The 22,727-nt window shown below is 42.7% G+C and overlaps 1 protein-coding gene across 4 annotated transcripts in view; it reads right to left on the minus strand.

Annotated features, from left to right (window-relative positions):
- Positions 1–849: 849 nt before the first annotated feature.
- The window catches only part of LOC137601130 (trafficking kinesin-binding protein 1-like), a 33,024-nt gene continuing 11,146 nt past the window's right edge, over positions 850–22,727 (minus strand). For 2 of the 4 annotated variants that reach the window (XM_068323159.1, XM_068323157.1), the window contains exons 3-16: positions 12,182–12,258; positions 11,266–11,382; positions 11,058–11,158; positions 10,619–10,727; positions 10,151–10,229; positions 9,895–10,025; positions 9,696–9,770; positions 9,286–9,423; positions 9,124–9,200; positions 8,771–9,007; positions 8,242–8,570; positions 6,506–6,976; positions 5,238–5,340; positions 850–3,966 (exon numbers count right to left, since the gene is read on the minus strand). In XM_068323159.1, the coding sequence (XP_068179260.1) occupies positions 2,961–3,966; positions 5,238–5,340; positions 6,506–6,976; positions 8,242–8,570; positions 8,771–9,007; positions 9,124–9,200; positions 9,286–9,423; positions 9,696–9,770; positions 9,895–10,025; positions 10,151–10,229; positions 10,619–10,727; positions 11,058–11,158; positions 11,266–11,382; positions 12,182–12,232 (3,024 nt within the window). In that variant the 5' untranslated portion in view covers positions 12,233–12,258 and the 3' untranslated portion in view covers positions 850–2,960. Of the gene's footprint in view, positions 3,967–5,237; positions 5,341–6,505; positions 6,977–8,241; positions 8,571–8,770; positions 9,008–9,123; positions 9,201–9,285; positions 9,424–9,695; positions 9,771–9,894; positions 10,026–10,150; positions 10,230–10,618; positions 10,728–11,057; positions 11,159–11,265; positions 11,383–12,181; positions 12,259–16,104; positions 16,626–20,513; positions 21,234–22,727 lie in introns of those variants that run through there. The other 2 variants (XM_068323158.1, XM_068323156.1) reach the window with 2 other exon arrangements.

The raw sequence follows: 22,727 nt of genomic DNA on the forward strand, positions 1-22,727 counted from the left end.
GTTGTTATTAACATCACAATTCGGGCAGAAAATGCATGAAAATCAATGGAGATTGAAAACTATCTCAAATAATTGACAGCCTCTAGCAGCCAGTGGAAAAGTAGTGAAGGATTTGCGCTGAAATCTTTCACTCATCTGTGACGCTGAGGAGTTCAGCATCTACAATTTTCCCTTTGGTGGAAAATGACATGATTTTTGTCTTTAGTGCTTAAAATCGTAATCGCTTCTGGCAAAATCAAATTTAAAACAATCGTAACACAATAAATAATGATCTTTGCACGTAGTGGAAACAGGCCTTCGTTTTTTGTGAAGGTGTTTTAATAGTAACGCTCTTTCCTGTGGTAACAGCCCACAAGTTTAGGCTGAAGGCTAGAAAGCAAAAAATAAATGAAAAATTAATAAAAGAATAAAAGAAGACAAAAGGAATATATTAAAGCAAATTTGAACCTCCTACTTCTCAGTCATTGTTGCTGTGGTCAACAACTAGGAGTGTCAAAATGCAATGATTGGTGATGAATTGAGAAGATTCCTCCCTTTTCCCACTTAGACACGCAGTCCAAAGGGAAACCAGTGCTGTGAATGGTGAAGAAGTGTGTAGTGACAAAACTGACTTAACCTCCACCTCAAGCATTTAAAGATCAGGTCACAACTCAACGTTATACGTCCTGGTACTCTTATCAGTAGTACAGCACTGTATACCATTTTCCAGCATCCCTCTCACTAAGAGCCGTTTAGCTGTATTCGGTGTATTCCAGGTGGAAAACTTGTGCCAGACCTCAGGGAAGGCCGTAAGAACCGCCTTGAAGCAAATGTACGAAAGCATACAGTAATAAAGTAAATGAGGCAGTCTTAATGCATTTTTTTATTGACAGTACAGACCGTTCTGTAGAATAGAACATTTCAGTCCCTGAACAGAAGGTATATTTTCCTCCTCATTGAAAACATTGAACTTAATTCCCTGTTTTTGTTCTACTATAACAGTAAATGTGTCGGGTCAAAGTGACCGTATTGTTATATGTCTCACACATTTACAATGTCAGGTTAACACAAGCTGATCAACTTAAATCAACATACTGTACATTAATACATGGCCCTATATTACTGTTTAATAACTTACATTCAGCTTCACACACAAACACACACCGTAAGCCTTCAGTCTTGAATACTTGAATTGTTGTCTGACTGATTTCTTTCTCCAAAGTCTACAACTGGTTTAAAATGGAAATGTTTCTGTAAGGCCAAGAATATGTTTAGCATTCAGTCTTCATAACATCCTAATAACAGTCCTTCAGACATTATTATGCATACCTCTAACACACTCATGTGTTCAATAAATATATTTTAGAACTATTAATCTCTCATTAAAACCTTCAATCCAGCATCTCACCGCTGTAGGAGTCTAACCGGTGACATCACTTCACTGGATAGAGGTGTTTCTGATGTCTGATGGGTGTCTAATTTTCTCTGGCACTAAAAACATCCTTTCAAAAACAATCAGTAGTAAAATCCAACATTTTGACATTTCGAGTTGCTTTTAGTTACATTCAAAAAACAGACAAACTGTCATTTTTCTACCCACAGACACGAGTTGACAAAATAAATGCCAGGATGGCATTTTCTTATTTTTGACTGGCATCATGGAGTAAAAAGTACATTTGTGCAAAATGACTTAAACTCTGTGTCGCTGCGGTACCACACACTCTGCGCAAGACTGGACTTTGGTTTCGATTCGAGGTGCTTTGACCTTTGGGATGTCGTGCCTCTTTCCGGATTGAGGCAGAACACACAGCACTGGTTTCCTGCAGCTATGCCTCTGGTTTTCTGCTGTCACAGTGTTTTAGCAGGTGTCTGTATGGCAGGACCTGGTCTGACTTTATGTGGTACATGTTCCAAATGAGAGCGATGCATCCCCAGATCCAATAGGAGACGCAAACAAAGAAAGAGGTTAATCATCCCATATGAAATAGATGCTTCACCCGGACTCATTAGGTGATGAAAACAAAGGGCAGTGAATGCACAGGCACAAATGAGCATGTGTGGAGACACTCAGTCTGTTCAGATGCAAAGCATTAATTTGTGCAATTATTCTAATTGACTCCCTCTGCTGCATAAAAATAATGCATTTATCAAACAAAGTGAACGACACTCCAGTAAGATAGAGTATCAGTTATATTTAGGCACAAACCAGTAAAAGATGCAATAAATCCACAATCCAGATTATTTTAACGATGCAGAATCACAGATAGAAGAAAAACAGTGGATTTCATTTCACTTCATTGAAATATAAAGCAGATTCAGACAAGGTTGCAGCTAAAAAAAAAAAATACCAGAGGCCTGAGTATAAGATGACCACGTTTTGCTCTCTGAAGGAAACAACATTCTCAAATTGAATGTGATGACACGCCTGATCAGAAATAACAATTAGTGACAAAATATGTTAATTTGTTTATACTTAAGTAAAGCTAGTAAATTAGTCTCCTTCTGTGTTGTTGATCCCTACCTGGTTGTCTTTGATGGGAAACTTTGTTCAGGGGATCCTCCAGCTTAGACCAGACATACGTGTTTGATAAACATACTATGTGGAGATAAATATTAACATCAAGGCTACAAATGCTCCTGTATTATGTCTAAAAGGAATATAAGTCAGCTGTTTATTCCTAAACAAACTGCATAAATAATCGTCTTACATTCAGGCCTGTAGAGTACTCTTCCATAGTGACGAGACAGTTGTGGGAATGCTCTGCAGTTCCTTCACCAGACTGCACTTTAACACACTTTAATGTATGCTGCAGGTACATCTTACGCAACACACAGTTACAACGGACACTGAAGGCAACGTACTCCAACATCATGAGTCAGCTCTGACACTGATGTCCATATATGGTATTTGGCTTTGTAAATGCATCTTTATGTGAGACCTCACATGTAACACATCAACCATCTCCAGTCACGTCAGAGTCTCATTGGCTGTTTCTTGCTGAATGGTTCGGTCCACCGTTTGGTCGTGTGTGTCTGTGTGTGACGGTCTGTGGGGTGACCGTTTCCAGTGTGTGTAATGTCTGTGGGGTGTGTGTGGCCTTCGTGACCTGTGTGTGATTTGCTTGTTGGGTTTGTGTAGTTTGCATCGTATGCGGTATGAGTATCTCCGTGCTGGGGGGGCCTCCTGGGTCTTTCATGGCCATACTGGCCCCAACCATGGCAGGGTAGCTTCGATTCCTTCTCAGCCCCGCATTCAAGCCTGGAAGCCCCCCACCCAGTGCGCTGTTCCCCAGTCCAGTAGACCCGAAGGGCGCTAACAGCGTACTCCCAGGTGAAACTGAAGCAGCATGGGGGGGGAGCGTGCGGAAACATTTCAGTTTGTCCACAAGTCTCAGCTTCAGCATTTCTGTCTGGCTGTCTTCATCTGTTTTCCCCCCTCGATCCCTCTCTGCCTCCCCCAGCACCTCCCTCAGGATGGTACGAGCCGGTTTGGAAGCGAGGAAGGCGTCGTGAAACGGGGCGTCATCGCCGGAAGGGCTGAACTGGAAAACTGGACGAGTGGTGGAGCATTTGGAAAGAGGGGAGTTGGGTGGGGTGGACGGCTGGAGGACGAGGGTGTCAGGACGTTTTTTCAGCGGCGGGGGTTCCACCTCCTCTTGTTTCCCATGGCTCCACTGCGTGCTTTCTCCTCTCACGGGAGTTGAAGCTCCACTAGCGTCCAATCCGCGGTCCCAGCTGCGGGGGTCGTACACCGAAGCAGAAATCCCACGCTCCAGCAGGAGGCGCACCAGGCCCAGAGACGTGCTGGTGGTCTTTGTGGAGTCCCTCAGATTGGTGGAGGACTCGGCTAGAGACAGAGAAAGGGAGAGGCGGCGCGGGGTGCAGCAGGGGGTGTAGGAAGGTGTAGGTGGTGCAGAGAAGGGTATGGGGGTAGAAGTGGGAGGAGTGGTGCCAACGCAGGAAATATTCTGAATAGATGCTACTGGACTGCATGAAGGAAAAGACAGGAGGAAGAAAACGGATGCAGGGACAGAAAGACAAGAACACTAGTTATAGGAACATGAAGGCTTACAGCTACACCGTACACAACAACACAAGCGTGAAAATCTATTGAGGTGTCACCACCTGGTCTCCATCTGATCCTGGGTCATGTGGGCCAAGTGGTCTAACGTAAAGGTATCGCAAAGCCCTTAGAGTCGAAGCAAAATGCTAAATGTCATTAACAGGATGCTGTGAGTGGTTTAGTTTGAGCTTCAGATAGCTGCTGCTGTCTTCTGTGAGGGTTTGTCAAGACTCTGCTGCTGAGTTATTCAGTTTTCCCACAGTAGATGCAGTCTGGTAGATCTGCAGATGCCCTAAAGCCGTGCTCCTCAGTTGTTTTTAGTTAAGCCCCCCGTAGAAAGAAGAAAACCCCACTTTCTTCCATGCAGTGTGTGTGTGCTTGTGTGTGTGTGTGTATGCACGTACATGCTCGGTGAAAAAAACACTATACCATAAGAGAGTAGTAAATACTCATTGCGCACGCTTCATGACTTACAGTTATTGGTACATTACTTGTAGATGTGACAGCAAATACTACCACCTACTGGAGCAGATGTACAATTACACTTTATTCTCTTCATCAATGAAAAATGAAATGGTAGTTTCACCCCCTCAAATAGAGGGGTGTGCCCTCCAAGGGGGGCACGGCCCCGTTGTTCCCTTATTATCTGCACTATTCTGCTCAAAACCAGACAGACTTGGATTTGATCAGTGATTAGAGTCACAGAGTTGTCAGTAGCTGATTGGTGGATTAGGAACATACTGTATTGACAGGCACACTGCTGATGTTATTTGTTTTTGCACACACCCACAGTCTTTAGGAATACACTCCCATGCATCGCCTCACCCAGTTGCACCTGAGTGGGTGCACTCAATGAGTCTGCTCTACTTCAGCCATGACAACCATATGATACAGCTCCATCTCATCTTCCTCATCACTTGACCTGCCGAGGCCAATCAGAAGGTAGTGGCTTAGAGAGTACGAAGTCAGCCGTGTGCTGTGGTATCAACAGAGTCGTTCCTCTAATGAATCTAATGAAGGCAAGCTGCTTCTTCACCAAGAACAGCTACTTTAGTTATGGTACTGTTTTTGTACCCTGAGGAGTACAAAACATTTATATCTACACACCAATGTATAGAATATTTTGCTACGTACAGTTTAAAATGGAGTACAGTACAACTGTGATGAAAACCAGTCAGACATTTAACATATCTACCTGTGGGACACAGAGGTCAGCTGATCAGACGGGTGGAGAATCCTGCAGGTGGTGAAGGTGTATGTAGAGCTGGTGTGGGACACACACTTTCCTGGGAAATTAACTAGAGAAGACAAACAGAATAAAGGAGAGGGCTCAAAATGAGAGTCCAAACGTACCAAGTAAGACTGGGAAAAAACACAGAACACAGTGATCTGCAGCAAAAAAAACAGTATGATGACAGAGAGATAAGGAAAGGAAAAGGGAAGGCGGCATCAATCAGATTCTTAGTTGAACATGCAGGAGAGACGATGATGTGTCCAGAAAGTTTGAAGCAGAAATGGACCAATTGTTTTAGATTCACTTCAGTCAAGAATGGAATCACTGATTCACCCTCTCTCAACAATTTAGTCTGTATCTCTTCAAAACTTGACTATATGTGTGGACCAAAGCAGTAGTAAGTCTCAATTTAGTTTATTTGAAGGGGACAATGCAATTTTATAGACACATGATTATACATGGTTAAAAAAAGCCAGAATTAGCCAGAAGGTTAGTTTTCATCTATTTAATCAAATAGATCATCTCATCTACATGTCAGCGGTGATAAATTTGGAGCAGTGGAAACGTTTTTCGTTAAATCTTTTATTGCCTGGATGATGCCTCATGTGTTCTCAGTCAGTTACTGAATACACCAGCTCGATACCAGTAACGTAGTTACTGAACATAACCGTTACCCAGAATGTCTGCATGGTACGCTGGCATTTCAGTGTCAATGCTGACTGTTAGAAGAAATACAGTCCAGATTAACATGTGTTGAGACAGGAATTTAATTTGATAAAAGAAAACACAGTTGCTGGTCATCAGTGAGCCTGAGATGATTAGAACGACACTAGAATAGGAAAAGACACCCTGAAGACGTAGCAGGGAACAGGAATCACTGAGGAATTAAAAAATAAGCATCACTGGTTGAAATGACACACCCCAGTGTCAGGAGGTGTGGACAGAGAGGGAAGATGTGAATGAATGAACAAATAAATACATGTACTCTGTGCTGGAGGTGGATGGCTGCACACACAGGATGCCGTAGGGCCGGGTGGGTGTTGCGCACACGGCACATGCAGGATGGGGCGTCACACACTGGGTTGTGGAATGTCTTGTGAATGCCCTCCCCCATTTACCTCACAAACCCCTCTTCTTAAGCCACCCCCCCTTCCCCATCCCTGTTCTACCCATGCTGCAGGGATACATGGGATGGTGGATGCAGTGACCTCAGCTAAGAACTCCCTCACCAGGCATGGAGGCAGCATGTAAGGCCTGGAGCTCCTTCAGGTCCACATGTCCATTCATCTCTGAAGAGGAGCGGAGAGGAGATGAAGAAGGGGAGGGTGTGCTGAAGGAAAGCGGTGCGTTTATAATATGCCCTTCTGTCCGGTGAATTGCATCTCCAGCTTTGCACGTTTCTCCTTGCGATGTTTCTGATTCGTTATTATCATCAACAGGTCCATTTTGGTTGCAGCAGACAGGTGAAGGGGAGGTAGAGCGAGTCAGATCCTGGGGAGCAGAGCTCTCTCCTGGCAGCCCGGTGAATGAGTCACATGACAGCTCGTCCTCTTCTGGTTGGTCCAGTTGCCAGTTGTCTTCCTGTTCCTGTTCGTCCGTTAAGGTACGGAAGCCCTTTGTGACCACGCCAGGCCGATGGTCCAGCAGAGCACCCATGTGGGGTTGAGCCAACTGCTGCCATGCATGGAGGGTAGCAGAGCCTGGAAAAACAGCAGAAAGGGGTTAGATAATCTTGTCTGCTGCTCTGTGAAAAAAAAAAAAAGACATTTGGCATTTGATCGAATTGCTATATTTCTCTTATATTTCTATGAACTATAAATTTAAATTTACATTTCATATTTTTAATAGAAATATCTGTGATATCTGTAAAAAAAACTGTACAACTGGACATCTAGAAATGGCAGTCAAATAAAAAAAATAGTCTAGAAATGCTGATGGTAAAGAACCAAATGTGGCCATTTAAGAACAACTTCATCATTGTTGTCTTAAACTGGACTGTATTTTAAAGCGGAAATGTGGCACCTCCTCTCTTTGAACGATGTCAGTACACAAACACAAAAAGAACACAAAACGAATGAGAGGAAGGAAGGTGGGAAAATTAGTGTGGTTTTAATGAAGAGGCTCTGAACAGAGAATACTGAAGGCTGAAGACAAAAAAGAAGAAAGAAGAAAAGAAAATAACAAATGTGCATTAATGTGGGATGAGCACTCACTCCTTCATGGTGAGGAATACTCTCAAAAGCTTGTGTGACATGTTTGTGTGACAGAAATATTTAATGATCAAGCTGTCATACAAATAAATTTCCCAAATAACATTTGACCTGAAAAGCAACAAGAAACGTCAAGACATGGTTGAGTGTTCAACACTGGGTGGAGCCGCAAGATAGGAAATACATCTGTGACTACTTGTTGATAAAAAAATCAAACTGGAGGTCACACTGTTTAAAAATTTTCTTTTTTGGTGAGGTGTGTTCGTGTGTGTGTGAGTGGGGGGGCATTCAATGTTAAACTTCAGGTAGACAATTTTATCTCAAAACCAATTCATTATGGAAATAAATGATTATAGGATGATAGACCCTATTAAACAGAGATCATGCTCACTGCTTTATAACGATATTGAGACAGCCATTCTATACTTCACCGAGCAGCGAGGTTGTGTATGTCTGCAGTAAAAGGACTGCTGTAGATTTAAATTGCCCCCCCTGTTGCTCCAGCACCACCAGCAGGGTCTCTACATGATCCTCTGAAGCTCTGAGCCACATTCTGGATGGACATTGCTTATGAAAAATCATAAATGATACTTGTGCTCAGAAGGGTTCTACAGCGGTTCTGTGATTGGGTTTCACTCGTCAAAGTAGAAATATAAAATTTGTCTGGCTTGAATTGTGTTGCTGTTACGGGTTGTTTTCAGTGTGCTCTGCATTCTGAGGATAAGCAGACTTGTGTCTCTGTGAGGAATATTCACCTTCTAGGGGCTTCACAATTTGCAGCTTCTCCGGCAGGTAGGATCTGGCTGTGAATGCATATCCTGACCAGATGCTTCCCAGGGAGGGATGTGAGCACAGCGACAGCAGGCTCTCAGTTGGCGTTCCTGGGCTTCCGCTACTCCCCCTGCAGCCTTTTTCATCCTCTTTTGCCAGGTAAGCCAGCTTCCTCTCCCTCTCTTCCTCAAAGAAGCGTTTTTCTGAGAGGTAGTTGTCACGGCGGAGAGACAGACGCCGCAGGGCTGCCTCCAGGTCCCTGCTGCCGGGGGTCCCTGGAGTACCAGGAGGCCACTTGTTGGAATCCTCTGAGCTGGAAACAGGCATAAGGTTGAAAATTGATGGGTGTCACTGAAAATATTCAAGTCTTTCTGTTATTTTGTGATTTTTGATTGGCCGTCTTGTTAGAAGAAATTTTAAAGAAAGTGACTGAAAATCAGATGCATAAAATCCTTCATCAAAATCTGCATCAAAAAGTGTAAAATATGAGTGGCAGCGTGGATTCATCCATACCCATCGTCTGACCCCATGATGCTGCTCGTCCTGTTGTCCAGGATGTTCCCACTCCCCATCTCACTGCCATACACAGAGTTGGAGCAGGGTGTTCCCACTCTGCTCGAGCGCCCTGAGGTGAGGCATGAGGTCTGATTGGAGCCGGGGATGTTGAGGGGGGAGGGGGCCAGTGAGGAACGCTGCTGACGCATTAGGTTCAGGTTTTTGACTGTCTGGAACACTCGCTTTGGCTGCAATCTGAACAAAAGTGATGAAAAATCATTTCAGTGCATCCAACATGAAACATTTCACTATTACATTGAAGCAAACCATGGAGATACTTCTCTACGTGTGTTTTATCTGAAGCCTCATACCTCTGCTCTTCTACATCTGGATCATCCATTTGGAGCTCCTTCCTCATGGTGCCTTCTATCTCTGCTGCCAGAGAATCCTGCAGAGGAAGAAGAAATGTTAAATGATGTTGGAAATGCTGGGACCTTGGATCATCTGTGATGCTGCTGTGATCATGAGCTCACCATTGGGAAAAGACCTAGAGAATGGAAACGCCTCTGCGTGCTGAGAGGTAAGGTTTTATTCCTCAGGTTCTTCAGCTCCTCCTGAGCCTCATGAAGCATCTCCATGCATTCTGCATATTTATCTTGTATCTCTCGCAGCTGGACGACAATAAGAGAAAGAGTAGAGGAAAAAATGACAAATCTGGTACTACAATATATATGTATAATCACAATCCAGTAAAACTGTGATAATGTGAGATAGACTAAAATGTAATTGCACATCTTCTACAGCAGGTGGCAGTGGCGCTTCCAGAGCTTAATGGAAAAAAATTGAGAGCCTCTGAGCTAATATCTCCTCTAGTCACAAACGTGTTGGTGAATGCTACCACAGTGGAAACAGTGGAGAGGCCGTGGTCACTAGATTGTCTAACCTCAGCTGTGAGCTGTCGCTGGGCATCCTTGGCTGCACCCAAATGCTGAGTCAGCTCCTCGTTCTCCACAGCATACTACAAACACACCAGACAAAAGAGGAAAGCGATATGAAGACCATGTTTCTGCTAAAATGTTAATAAGGAAAATACACGGTAGATGTTTGACATCAATAGGAGAGATGGCAGCAGCTGTTTGTACCAGTTTGGCCTTCTTCTGCAGGTCCACTATCTTGGAGAGGAGGTGTGTGATCTCCTCCTGCTGTCTGGAGGCATCGTCACTCTTCCTGGCCAGCTCCTCAGACAGAGAGGATATCTGCAGGTTGGAATTACCTGGAAGCAGCAACAAGTTTTTGTTAAAGACAGACAAAAGGCTTTTGTGTTCACAGAGAAAGGTAGCGGTTGAATGTTTTGACATGATATACTCCGGATATGACACCAGTCAGCTCGGTACTCACGCAGTTCTTTGACACAGTCATTCACCAGCTGCTGCTCTTTTTCCTCATAGGAGATGGTTTCTGTCTCTAAGTGACTGGCCTGAAGAAATCAAATCATCAGATCAATTCTAAATATTGTAAACATTATAATTCACCCCATTATATATTGATATAGGAAGGCTTTGCTCCCACTTTAAGACATTACAACAAGAAATAAATTCCAATAAACTGAATTGAATAGACATTACATCTAAAAACAAAACCAGTTCCCTTTGATGATCATTGTCCTGAGTCTGATATTGTTCATTTTTGATGTTCATTGATTTTGTATTATTTTTTCTTTTTCTTTATTTTTACATTAATTTTCTATTATTATTTTTTTATTTGCAAATTGCGATTTAAAATGTTAATTGTAAACTTGCATTGATTTAATAGTTTACAAGCATACAATAACATGTATGCATCATTTGCCTGCTCGTGTGAGACTACCTCAGAACGCAGGCTTTTGTTTTCTTCCTCCAGATCTTTGAGTTTCTTCTGAAGGGAGTCCAGGGGGAAAAAGACTGGAGCTGACACACTGGGTTCAGTGGGACGCACACTGCAAACACACACCAGAGAGAAACAGGTCAATCAGTTATCCACTACTATGTTATAGAAGTGTGAATTGTGTTTCAAGAGAATTAGTTCATCCATATTTATTATTAATACAGTATATAACTGACATTTAAACACAATAGAGACCCATTAGAGTACCGGTGATAAATCAGCTTTTTTTTTTTTAGGAAGTTTTATTATTTAGCTGATAAAAAAGCTCATGAACACTGAGCACGAGAGCGTTTTAAAAGATGACCAAAGCTAAAGCTGGGTTGCAAAATAATTTCTGCAGATTGATGTGTAAGGGGAGGACAGGAGATGAGTGGGACATTACGGTGTTGTGGTGGTGGACTCCCCCTCACTCTCTTCAGCAGCATTGGTGTAGAACTGTAACAGCTCATCCTTCATGGACAAGTCGTGTCGCAACTGAGACAACTGATGGTGAAAAAAACCCAAAAAACCCCACTGAGACCCTGACAATGACTTCACATGTCCAAACAAATGATAACAGACTGTTACATTTAAACAGAGTTGTCACGTACCTCCTCTCGTACGTGATCCGACTGATCCTCCAGGAACTCGTTCCTCTCACTCAGGGCTTTGTTCTTTTTCAGCAGCGACTGTCCGATGCGAGCCGCTAACTCCAAGTCACGTTCTTTCTGCAAAAAAAGATGAGGTTCTGGTGTTTTCATAGCAAATCCGCTGAAGCTGTCACAGACTTTAAATGAATAATGCGCTCATTTGCTTTGTTATTGTGACTGGAACGGAGCCGGGCTACCAGTCCTCAGACAATGCTACTGTGTATTTAACTGATACTGATGCCTTTATTTTGTGTTGGATGGAAAAGTCATGTGACTTAATCAATATAGAAATAGATAATAGAATGATAATTGTGGCATCATTGCATTCGTGTTAGCTTCTCATATCCAATAACAACTGCAGAAAACTCTCAACATTGAACTATCATTATGAACCCATTATAAATCAGTACAAATAAATATCAGCCACAGCTGAATGAATATCAATGGGGCTATTACTGGTCTTAAAAGAGCTGCACGCTGCTCAACTGCACAGTAAATATTAAAGTGTTGTGACTAAAATTAAAGCCTTGTGGGCTTCAGTAAAATAATTTGTCACATGGTGAAGACAGATCGCCAGTCAGTTTGCTGATGGTATGACTGCTTGAAAGCCATGTTTGGTCAATAAATGGTTGAGTCTTTGGCTGCTAAAGTTTATGATTCGTTTAGTAATGATCCTGTGCCATTCTCAGTTTATCGGTGGATGAACTCGATTTGAATGTCAGCTGCAGGAAGTCATTCCATGATGGATTTCCATTAAACCTGCTCTGTCAGGAAAAACATGAGGCAACCTGTGTTCAGACTATCAGACGTAATATCAGTCTGCTCGTGCTTCAGTCCTCTGTATTTTATAGCTTTAACTGATGTGAAATTGTCTCACCTCCTCCAGCAGTCGACTGACAGCATCGATGTCGCTGTATGTCTTCGTCATCTGGCCCACTCTATCAGCACACAGCACTGCACAGACGGAGAGGAAAAAGTCTCAAAAGAAAAGTCCTGGTAGAAAAGTTCACTGAATAATGGAACACAAAATCAGGAGCAACTCCAGCTCTTCTTCACTGTTTTCAGTCACTGCTCAGACTGCATGTGGCAGAAAAGGGTGTTGCTGTGTCTTATTTATAAACCATGAATACAAATTCTAAAGAGAGAATTCAGTTGATTGAAGAAATGATTGTCACTGTTTTTATAACAGTGCCTCTGCATTTAAAAGATAAAACAACTGGCATGAAAACACTTTTTTTTAAATCCTTTTTCTGTTGTTCATGAGTGATGTTTTGATAGCATACATCTAATGTATGCATACAGACCCACCTATTAATCAACTGATATGACCAGTGACTAATAATAGATAAGCAGTGAATGTGTGCCACACCCTAGATCAGCTGATTCAGCCACATGATAACATGTTGATTATCAAACCTGATTGATGATCAATCAGCTTTTATCAATCAGTGCTTCACACCCATAATGGGTGTTGTTACGATTCCATAAATCATTTTGTGTTGTTTCCAACAATGATTTTCACTGTGGTTCTGTTTGTTGCCATATCTGTGTGAGATTTTATGGAGCTTTGTTTCTACAGTACAAATATAGGTGAAATTCCTTGGTGTGGATATCAACTTATTATAAGCGTGTTAGTTTTTGAACAGTCTTGTTAGTCACTTTTAACACTGTCGTTGGCGAGCGGAGGTGTTTGATGTCACACTGTTTGAAAGTGTGATGCTGGGGGACATGATAACAAATCACACACAACATCACAGATAAATTTAACTCTTGTAGCCTCAACAGAAACAATTACTTATTCCAGTTAAAGGGACAGTAAAGTTCATTTTAAGTGACTTATATGTTGTTCATCATTAGGAAAAATAGAAGAAAAAATAAATGTATGTGTATCATCATCCTCTAGAAGAAGACCCAAGAGGAGGTTTATGGATGTAGTGAAAGAGGACATGAAGGTAGTTGGTGTGAGAGAAGAGGATGCAGAAGACAGGGTTAGATGGAGGCAACTGATTCGCTGTGGAGACTCCTGAAGGGGAAAGCCAAAAGGAGAAGAAGATCCTTTTGGTCAGAAAAGTTTAAAATCAGCGCCGCAGCAGCTGCTGCATTCAGTAGTCACGTGGGCATCATACGTCACTGGCACCCAACATGGTTTGGCAGCCGTAAGAAACAATGCAATCCACGACGCAATTAACTCTATAAATATAATGGTTACCTGCGCGGTGAACGGTTGTGTCCACAGAACATACAGATAACACAAAGACAAAGACCTATTCTTCTTTAGCTTCTGGGAAGCTAAGGAAGGAGATGGAGAGCACGGATAAACCGGGTCAATATGACCCAGGATCAGAGGATGAGCCATGAGCACTTTACTTCGGAGGATTTCCAAAGAGATTTGAAGGTAAGATCTTTTTGGACAACCCATAGTATTTATTCTGAATTTTTAAGGTTTAGTTAATTAATTAACGTCTGGAGTTACTAGAAGTATTGTATAAATGATTTTATGACCAGATTACCACAGGATTATGGCACTCACGAAACGTAAACAAAAGTGATAGACTAAAACAGCATGTCAGGCCCTAATCCTTATGCATTCATAAATACAAGACATGTTAATATAAACTTGTTATTTAAGTTGTTATTAATCCAACACAGTGCACCAGTAACGAATGGCGGCTAGCTCAATGCTAACATAATGTGGAAAATCCCATTGATGGGCTAGCGCGTTAGCATCGGTAGCGCGATTACCTTTTCCATACACACAGTAAACCTAAACGGGACATTGTAACTAGTTGGATATCTCTGTCAGAATGTGATTCAGATGAAGACACCTGGGGTGAGTCGCTAGATGGTTTACTGTGTGTATGGAAAAGTTAATCGCGCTACCGATGCTAACGCGCTAGCCCGTCAATGGGATTTTCCGATTGTTAGCATTGAGCTAGCCGCCTTTCGTTACTGTCGTACAGTGTGGAATTAATATCCTAAAGAATGATAGCCCCTTTTTTGTGTGTGTTTTCTTGATGTTCTGTTGACACAACCGTTCACCGCGCAGGTAACCATTATATTTATAGAGTTATTGCGTCGTGGCTTGCATTGTTTCCTATAGAAGCCAAGCCATGTTGGGCGCCAGTGATGCCCACGTGACCACTGAATGCGGAAGCTGCTGTGGTGCAGATTTGAAGCTTTTCTGACCAAAAGGATGATGCTACACATATAAAATTTATTTTTTTCTTCTATTTTTCATTATGATGAATAACATACATCACATAAAACTTCACTGTCCCTTTAAGTTTGGAAAATGTCACTGTAAATATTCACTGAATGCAAAACAGAGAGGGCCAATGCAAACAACATATTTGCATACACAAGGCGTCACCTGGCTAACATTTAGTGAAGAATAGTTTCATGACTGGCATCCATTATCAGACAGTTTGGTCCATTGGTGGCAATAGAGGGAAACCCTTGAGCTCATCCACACCTAGCAGATTTATCCTCTGGAAACCATGAGTAGAAATCCATCCGATAATCTAGTCTGGATCAAATCAGTGGACCAACAACCGTAAGGACAGCCTGCTAGCATGTTCAAAACCAACTGCAGGCGAGAGATATTGGTGGTAAAGGTTTACCGGTTTATTTTCCTGCTCCAAACATTTCAGTGATAATCTGTAATAAAAATGAGTCACAGTGAGACACCGACACACCTAAAGCTTCACCAGGGAAGACAATAATGGAAAGGCACAGCGTGATACAGAGAGATGAACACATGATGACAGCCAAGATATGTGTGTCTACACACGGACTGTTGCCATGGTGATAGACATGACTGCTCTGCCTACACTTGATAGAAGGTGAAGGCTGTTTATCTGTGTGCGTGTGTGTGTGTGTGTGTGTGTGAGATTGATTTCTATAGAAAAGCATGTAGGTTTATTGTAACATGGATGTCATATTTAACAAACTTTACCAGCTGAGTAATTTTCCAGTCATACTCCAATGCCAAACAAAACAACAAAACTTTCTGCTCTTTGGTTGAGGTCAGATTCTTGCTGGTTCAATAGATTTGCATATGATCAACCTTGGTCATTAATTGGTGGTGGAGGAAAATATGAAAGCACACACTAGAGGCAGGTCTAACCTGGGTTGTTTAAAAAGAGGAGTAACTCAATATCAGAAGGTGATCACAGGGTTTTACTGGTTTTGACACAGAGAGGAGGCAACTTGAGACAGTCTCGCTCTCGTCCCTCATCAGGTGTAGTTTTCCATGGGTCCTGCCTTCACACATGAGATAAATGTTACTTAAGGTCATCAAGGATCATTAGATGGAAGTCTGTCTGTCTCCTTGAAGCCGTAGGGCCAATTGTCTGGAGTTCCGCCCACATCAACAGACTTTTTACTGCTGGGCAACGGACAACGCACAATGTCAGCAACAACACGCAAACACACCAAAACAATAGACAGAGAGGAGGGCCTGTTTTTAAAGTGATCCCAACACAGCCTGCATGAAGCTGGTAAAATATTACACCATGTACAGTCAGGGTGTATCGCTGAATACGAACTGCACTGATGCTGGTTGAAATCAATCTGAATAGGTTCTATAAAATGCTGTTAATGAACAGTGACTCATTTCACTGGTCTACAGATAATACTTCATACATAATCAAATATAACCAAGACAAAAAACACTTCATTTGAAATACACAAATATCCAATAATGTATAACCAATAACCAATAATCAGGATCCACATAATCACACCTAAACTACACGGAGCAAGCCAACCTGTAGATGAGACATAGAAGAACAGGAGTACCTTCACACAGAACTTGTTGCTCTTCATCCATCTCCTCCTCATCCTCCTGCTCTGTACTTCCATGCCCGGGAAGACAAACATATTCTGCAACAACCTCCTCCTCCTCTTCTTCATCTTCCTCCTGCTCCATACTTCCACAACTAGCCAGACGAACATATTCCTTGTCTTCGTCTGTCTGGTTGGACTGCTCAGCCCTGATGCCGGCAGCTATCAGCTCCATCCTTCTCTCTGATACTGGTGTTACACACTAAACCACAAAGTGATCAGGTGCAGCGCCATGCCCCTGACCTGTGCTGCACGCAGGCAGCTAAATCTGAGTTTTATCAAATATGAATGATTAGTCTGCTTGTGCTGAGATGTGAAAGAACACCTCTAGCAAAGTGTTTGTGAAGAGGATAGTCTGGCTGTAGAGTGTGTCCACCTGAAGCACATGATTGACAAAGTCTGTAAGTGTTTGTGTCTCATCTCCAAAATAATGCCAGCCCAGTAAAGTATCTTGAAGTGAGTGTGTAAAGTGTCCCCTGTGGTTGCTCCGTGAGAAAACAACACAACCTGACTCCTCCCAAGCTCATTTGAACGGATGGACTACTCTACTTTACCACAGACAGGGGGGAAGGTGCTCAAACTGTAAGAAAGGCTGTCCGTAATTTATTAGAAGTCATGTAACTGTTGAAAACAGATTTAACACAACAGATACATCATTTATTTTGTTCTTTATAAAGGGTTTGATAGTTCAGACTGGCACAAAGAGGAGCCAATCAGAGCAGAGAGACACCCGTTTCCAAGTCAGAGTTTAACTCCAATGAAAATGATCGCTCCCACCTGATAAGAGTGAATAACTTGGTACAGTCTTGTTCAGCCTCTATGGTGACATTAGGACAGAATGAACAACAGCAGACCTGCACCAATTTCCAAGGTGGGGCCAGTCACAGTTTCTTACGTGAATGGACAGTGAGCCATAAAGGAATGAATAGCTATACCATTGGAGACAATAAATTCAAGACACAGTGCAATTACAGCCAGATAAACAGAATATAAACTAAAACATTTGTCCTCTATCAAACAAAGCTCGTATCACCTCTTACACTGACTTCAGTCCTCAGGCAGAGAAAATCAGGAAGTGGATGTTTGACTGAATCCCAGACATATTTGGTGCATTGTTTTAATCACAAGACAACCACATGGCTTAACCTGTCCTGCTTCAAGAATGATCGGAATTGTGAACTCTTCAGAACCCAAGTGGCCTATCTGAGAGACAGGTTGCAGTCCATGATCGAAATGCCTTTAGGGTATTCCAAATATGTCCTGGTTAAATGGTCCAAAATCTGGACCATTTAACACCCTGTACACACGAGGTACAGGGTGGAAAGGGGTTGCATTTTGTCCCTTCTTTACCCATAGGTGTATCAGAATAGCATCTTCCACTATTTTACAAACAGGTCTGCTTCTACCTGGAGTTTACCAGCCAAAGATCACACACCTATGATCTTTGGCTGGTTAAAGATCACAGCTATGTGATCTTTGGCTGGTAAACTGTCTCCACGTCCCTCTGACTGCATATAATATTTAATGGAGGAGGATAAGGGGGTTATTAAAATTAATATATACATGTGTGTTTGTGTGACATATTTAGAATAACTAAACAAGGTGATGCATTGGAAGTCCATTGGAACAGACCTAGTAATAATAATAATAATAATAATAATAATAATAATAATAATCCTTTATTGTTGTCCCACAGTGGGGAAATTTGTGCGATCGTGGCAGCGGGGGGTGGGGGTGTGTGTGTCATACATAAATACTTAAATAATATATATACATATTAATATATGCAACATATGAAATATACATATTCACATATGGTAAACATATTAACATACATTGTCAAAAATTTACATTTTCTATTTACACTGCAAATCTATACACTACAAACTACAGAATTGCAGATTACATTGGTCATCCAGATTTTGAATGTGGTGTTCGCTGAGTGGTCTGCTGGGACGATTGCTGGTTATACAGTCTGACGGCCGTGGGAAGGAAAGACCTGCGATAGCGATGCTTCACGCATCTCGGGTGAAGCAACCTATCACTGAAGGAGCTCCCCAGTGATCTTAGTGTGCCCTGCAGAGGGTGGGAGTGGTTCTTCATCATCAATGTCAGCTTGGCTGTCATCCTCCTCTCCACCACCACCTCCACTGAGTCCAGGGAGCATTCTAGGACAGAACCCGTCTTCCTAATCAGCCTGTCCAGTCTCTTCCTGTTGCCCGCAGTGATGCTGTTCCCCCAGCAGACTACCCCATAAAAAATAAATAGGCTACTACTGTGTCATAGAAAGTCTTCAGGAGTGGCCCCCGCACTCCAAAAGACCTCAGCCTCCTGAGCAGATAGAGTCTGCTCTGACCCTTTTTATAGAGACAGTGAGTGTTGGTACTCCAGTCCAGTTTATTGTTCAGGTGAACACCCAGGTACTTGTAAGAGGACACCACCTCGATGTCTGTACCCTGGATATTCACCTGTGTAACCGGTCAGAGTGATCACCTGCGGAAGACAATCCCTACAAATAAAGACAATCCCTATAAATAAAAACACACCACATAAAAGCAGTGAAATTTTCTGCTCATTAGTCACTCCTCCAGTGTTGAAATGATAGTAATTGGTCTGGAAAACTGATGGCTGCTTAGTCCCAGCCTACATGCTTGAGTAACGCCATTCAATGGTCCTTTGGATGCAATTTAGGAAACAAAGAACACAACTCAGAGCCGTGAGTTCAGCAGCGTTCCCATTGCTTTTCCGGTCACATTCACTCTTTACACTCCGTTTGATTCACAGTCTTTTCTTCTCAGTTCACAGTTAGTCTTTGTTTCAAGGAAACTACTAAATTTTAAAAGGAGTTTTAAAAAGATCCATTTAGACAATTATATGTTTACAACCCTGCTCCATCCATCCATCCATCCATCCAGCATCTAAAAGTGGCAACAAACATCTTTCAGACCGCTCCAGACGAGTGTCTATGAGCAGCACGTACATCATCAGGACTACATATAAGCCTACCTCCTTTCACATCCTTCCCCTACAGTTTCTCAGAATAACACCCAACCAGCTGATATGTATTTCTGCTCCTGCACTCCAGCAAGAGATTTATCAAAGAGGACACCTCCTCTTTCTTTTGCTTGTTTGAACATTATGACATTGGTGTCAAACAGCAAACCTATCCTTGTGTAGTTGTCATGGCTGAAAAATCCTGCAGGCTTTTAATCTCCACATTTTACACTGGGGAGATGCTGAGCTTATTCAAACTGTTATGCAACAATTTATGCAGAGCAACCCTGACACACATGCAAAATAATGCACACAGAAACCTCTGTAGACAGCATTCTCTCCCATCATGCTTCAGACAAACACAGGTGTCACATTCATAAATTGGAGAGGTGCAGATGGAGCTCGAATGATGCATGAAGGGAGTAACTTCAGGATGCTAGTAACTCAACCATTGCTCCAACATGCTGCAGCTCATCACATGACACGTGATCAGAAATCATCAGTCACCCACCAATCAATCTGTCAGATCATTATCTACGCAGGAATTCCTACAAGACAAGCTAGCATTAGGAAATGTTGCACCCACTCACTCAAACCTACGATGTGACCAATTTCACCTAATTAGCAGGTTTTTAGTGGGGCGAGGAAACCGCAGAACCCGGAAAGAACCGATGCAGACACGGGAAGAACACACAAACTCTACACAGAAATGGTCTTGATTCCAAATTTACTCTTTCAGGATGAACCTTTCATTCTACCTCCTTGTTTAGTACAATTCCATGTAAATGACAATAATAAAGCTTCTGTTTCTGACACCTGTAACGTCTGTAGGTTTCTTCAGGTCTTCAGTTTTTCCTCTTTCCAGGTCACTTATAACAGTCAGTGTTTGCAACAGCCACTGTCTGCTGTAGCTACAGCTTTACTGTTACTATCCTGACTGTAGAAATTGCCTTCTTGGACAATAAATGCATTTTCCATCATCCCTGTTTAGTATTGGCCAATCCATCTGAGTCCTACCTCTCCCCTTTGACTGCATCAGCCAGTGACACATTATGAAACCTGGCCAGTGGCTACCCAACGTCACAAAACATGTGAGGGATGTAATCACAGATGATGATATGTTAATGAAATCTGAAAGGGAGCGAATGGTAAAAAGTACAATTTTGTAGGTGAGGTTGGATTAAGGGAGTTGGTATTTTAGCCCCATTGATTCCACTGTGCAGCCTGCAGACAACTTGTGTCATCTTTGGAACTTTTAGTGCATTTTGCGTAGTCTAGCAGCTATGCAAGTTCCTTGCATAGCTGCTAGACTATCAACTATTCAAGATCCAGGTGTCTCGGCAGAAAAGTCAATGAGACTCTTTTCTTACCATCAGTGCACTCCTCATAGCACCAGTCCAGTTCATAGTAGTCTGTCTTAACGAATCTTTGGGCCCTGCTTTGGCCTCGTCTCTTCATCCTCACTGATCTGACAAGTAGCTGTATCCTTTCCAAAGCCCCTGCATAGTTAGATATTACATCCACGGCAAATCAAACATCCAGGCATGCTCAAAAATAGTCGATGATGCTCGGTTAGTCAGTCCACCCGTAAGCTTATTGTACTCCACATTGGGTGGAATTCCATTTCTGCTGGTTATCCTGCTGAGCCACTGTTTGTGTCACCGATTATCAGCAGGGAGGAAAAAAACCACTGTCACTTTATTGTCCTTTCCATTGTTGATTGTTCAGCGTTTCAGCATATATGCCAGTTGGAATCTTCCATCTTCATCAGTCTGTAAAAATGGACCAGTTCCTCTTCTCTCCAGCCATTTATAGATTCTCGTCAGTCTATCTTCCTGCACTCCTGCCCACTGACCCAGTGTCTCTGAACTCACGTTATGATCACTGTCTCCTCTTGGGTAACATTCCTTGCTCAGTGCCAGCTTTAACTCTGCACAAGGACCTCAGCATCTCCACCAGTGTCTCAGTAAACACAGAGATGCAGCCCGTGTGAGCGAGCCAGCAGTAGCAGCAGTCACGAGTTTTGCAGCAGAAATGATGACACAGTGGAGAAGAGGTGGTTAGAGGATGCCAACAGCCAATCAGAAGGAGCAGTGTCACTGGACTGCTGCCGCTCCATTTGTATTCAAGAAACTCCCCCTCCTCTCCTCTACTTTGTCCTTCTGTGTGGTTCCTATAGCAACGGGCTCAGACTCCGAGGCCTAGCAGGATAGCAGTGCAGTGTTGGCAGAGATGACGTGGCAGCCCGAAGTAAAGCATGGGAATGATGAAATTAGCAAATTAACACTGCGTGAGAGAGAGTGTAATGACTGGAAGAGTCACATTCAATGTTAGCCAGTTTCATAGCATCAGAAGCTATGATTCACACTATGAGAAGATGAAGCACTCTTATAACACTGTAATGATTGCAGAGACCAACAGCGATCAAGCTAATGGAAAAATGTACTCCTTACAGAGAGTCTGCTGGCTTAAATAACATGTTTATGATATGTAAGTGACATTTTAATGCCAACAAGCCAAAGCAGCCACACTAAGTTCACTTGTTTAACTCACAGAGTGCCAAAGACGTCATATTTCGTCTTATAGAATCCAAACGTTGAGTGCCAAAGACGTCATATTTCGTCTTAGGCGTTTTTTATAGGGAACGTTAGATCAAAGCGTTTCGCACATTCTGTGTGATTTTCAGCCTTGTATTCCATTTATTCCGGTCGGGGGCAGTGTTTGACACCCTAGATCACCAGATAAAACGACGAAGAAGCGTCGGTGTTGGGGCAGTAGTGGAGAGCAAAATGGCGAAGCGCAAGGCGAAAGCATGTGGAGGAGGCAGGTTCAAGCAGCTCACACTGGCACAGAGCTTGTCTGGCAGTGTAGCTGCTGTGGAAATGAGCGACAGCGGTAAGGATCGGGGTGCAGGAGATGCACCCAAGGAGATTGAAGACCGGATCGGAGGCGAGGAAAGCGTGGCGGGTTGTAGCGGGGGGGCCCCGCAGTTCGGCGGCGTCCCACGTGGGAGCGCCGCTGCGGAGGGTTCTCCGCTGCGTCTGTCCGGTGACGGTTCTGACTCTGAACCGGACCCGGACTCGTCATCTGAGTGGATTCCGTCAGAAAGCAGCAGGGAGTCCTCCCCAGACCCCTGGGAGCCCACGGAGGATCTGAGGAGCAAAGGTAACTATTTTGCTACTTTGTTACATGATGTAAAAATCACGTGTCGGCCCTCCATCCCGCATAAGTTGTTCCCCATCCATGAATGTATTACTCTTTTGTGTAGAATGGTACTTATTTCAGGCAAGTGTGTGTATATATGTATAATATGTGTGTGTGTGTGTGTGTGTTTTGTAGAATGGTACTTATTTCAGGCATGTGTGTGTATATATGTATAATATGTGTGTGTGTGTGTGTATGTTTTGTAGAATGGTACTTATTTCAGGCATGTGTGTATATAATATATATATATGTTGTGTAAAATGATATCCTACTTATTTCAAGCATGCATATATATATATAGTGTAAAATTGTATATTTCTATATTTTACAGTCCCTAACACGAGTAGAGGACGTGCACCTGCTAGAGGGAGAGGTGCGAG

The sequence above is a fragment of the Antennarius striatus genome, chromosome 9 (assembly GCF_040054535.1).
Source record: "Antennarius striatus isolate MH-2024 chromosome 9, ASM4005453v1, whole genome shotgun sequence".
Classification (NCBI taxonomy): domain Eukaryota; kingdom Metazoa; phylum Chordata; class Actinopteri; order Lophiiformes; family Antennariidae; genus Antennarius; species Antennarius striatus.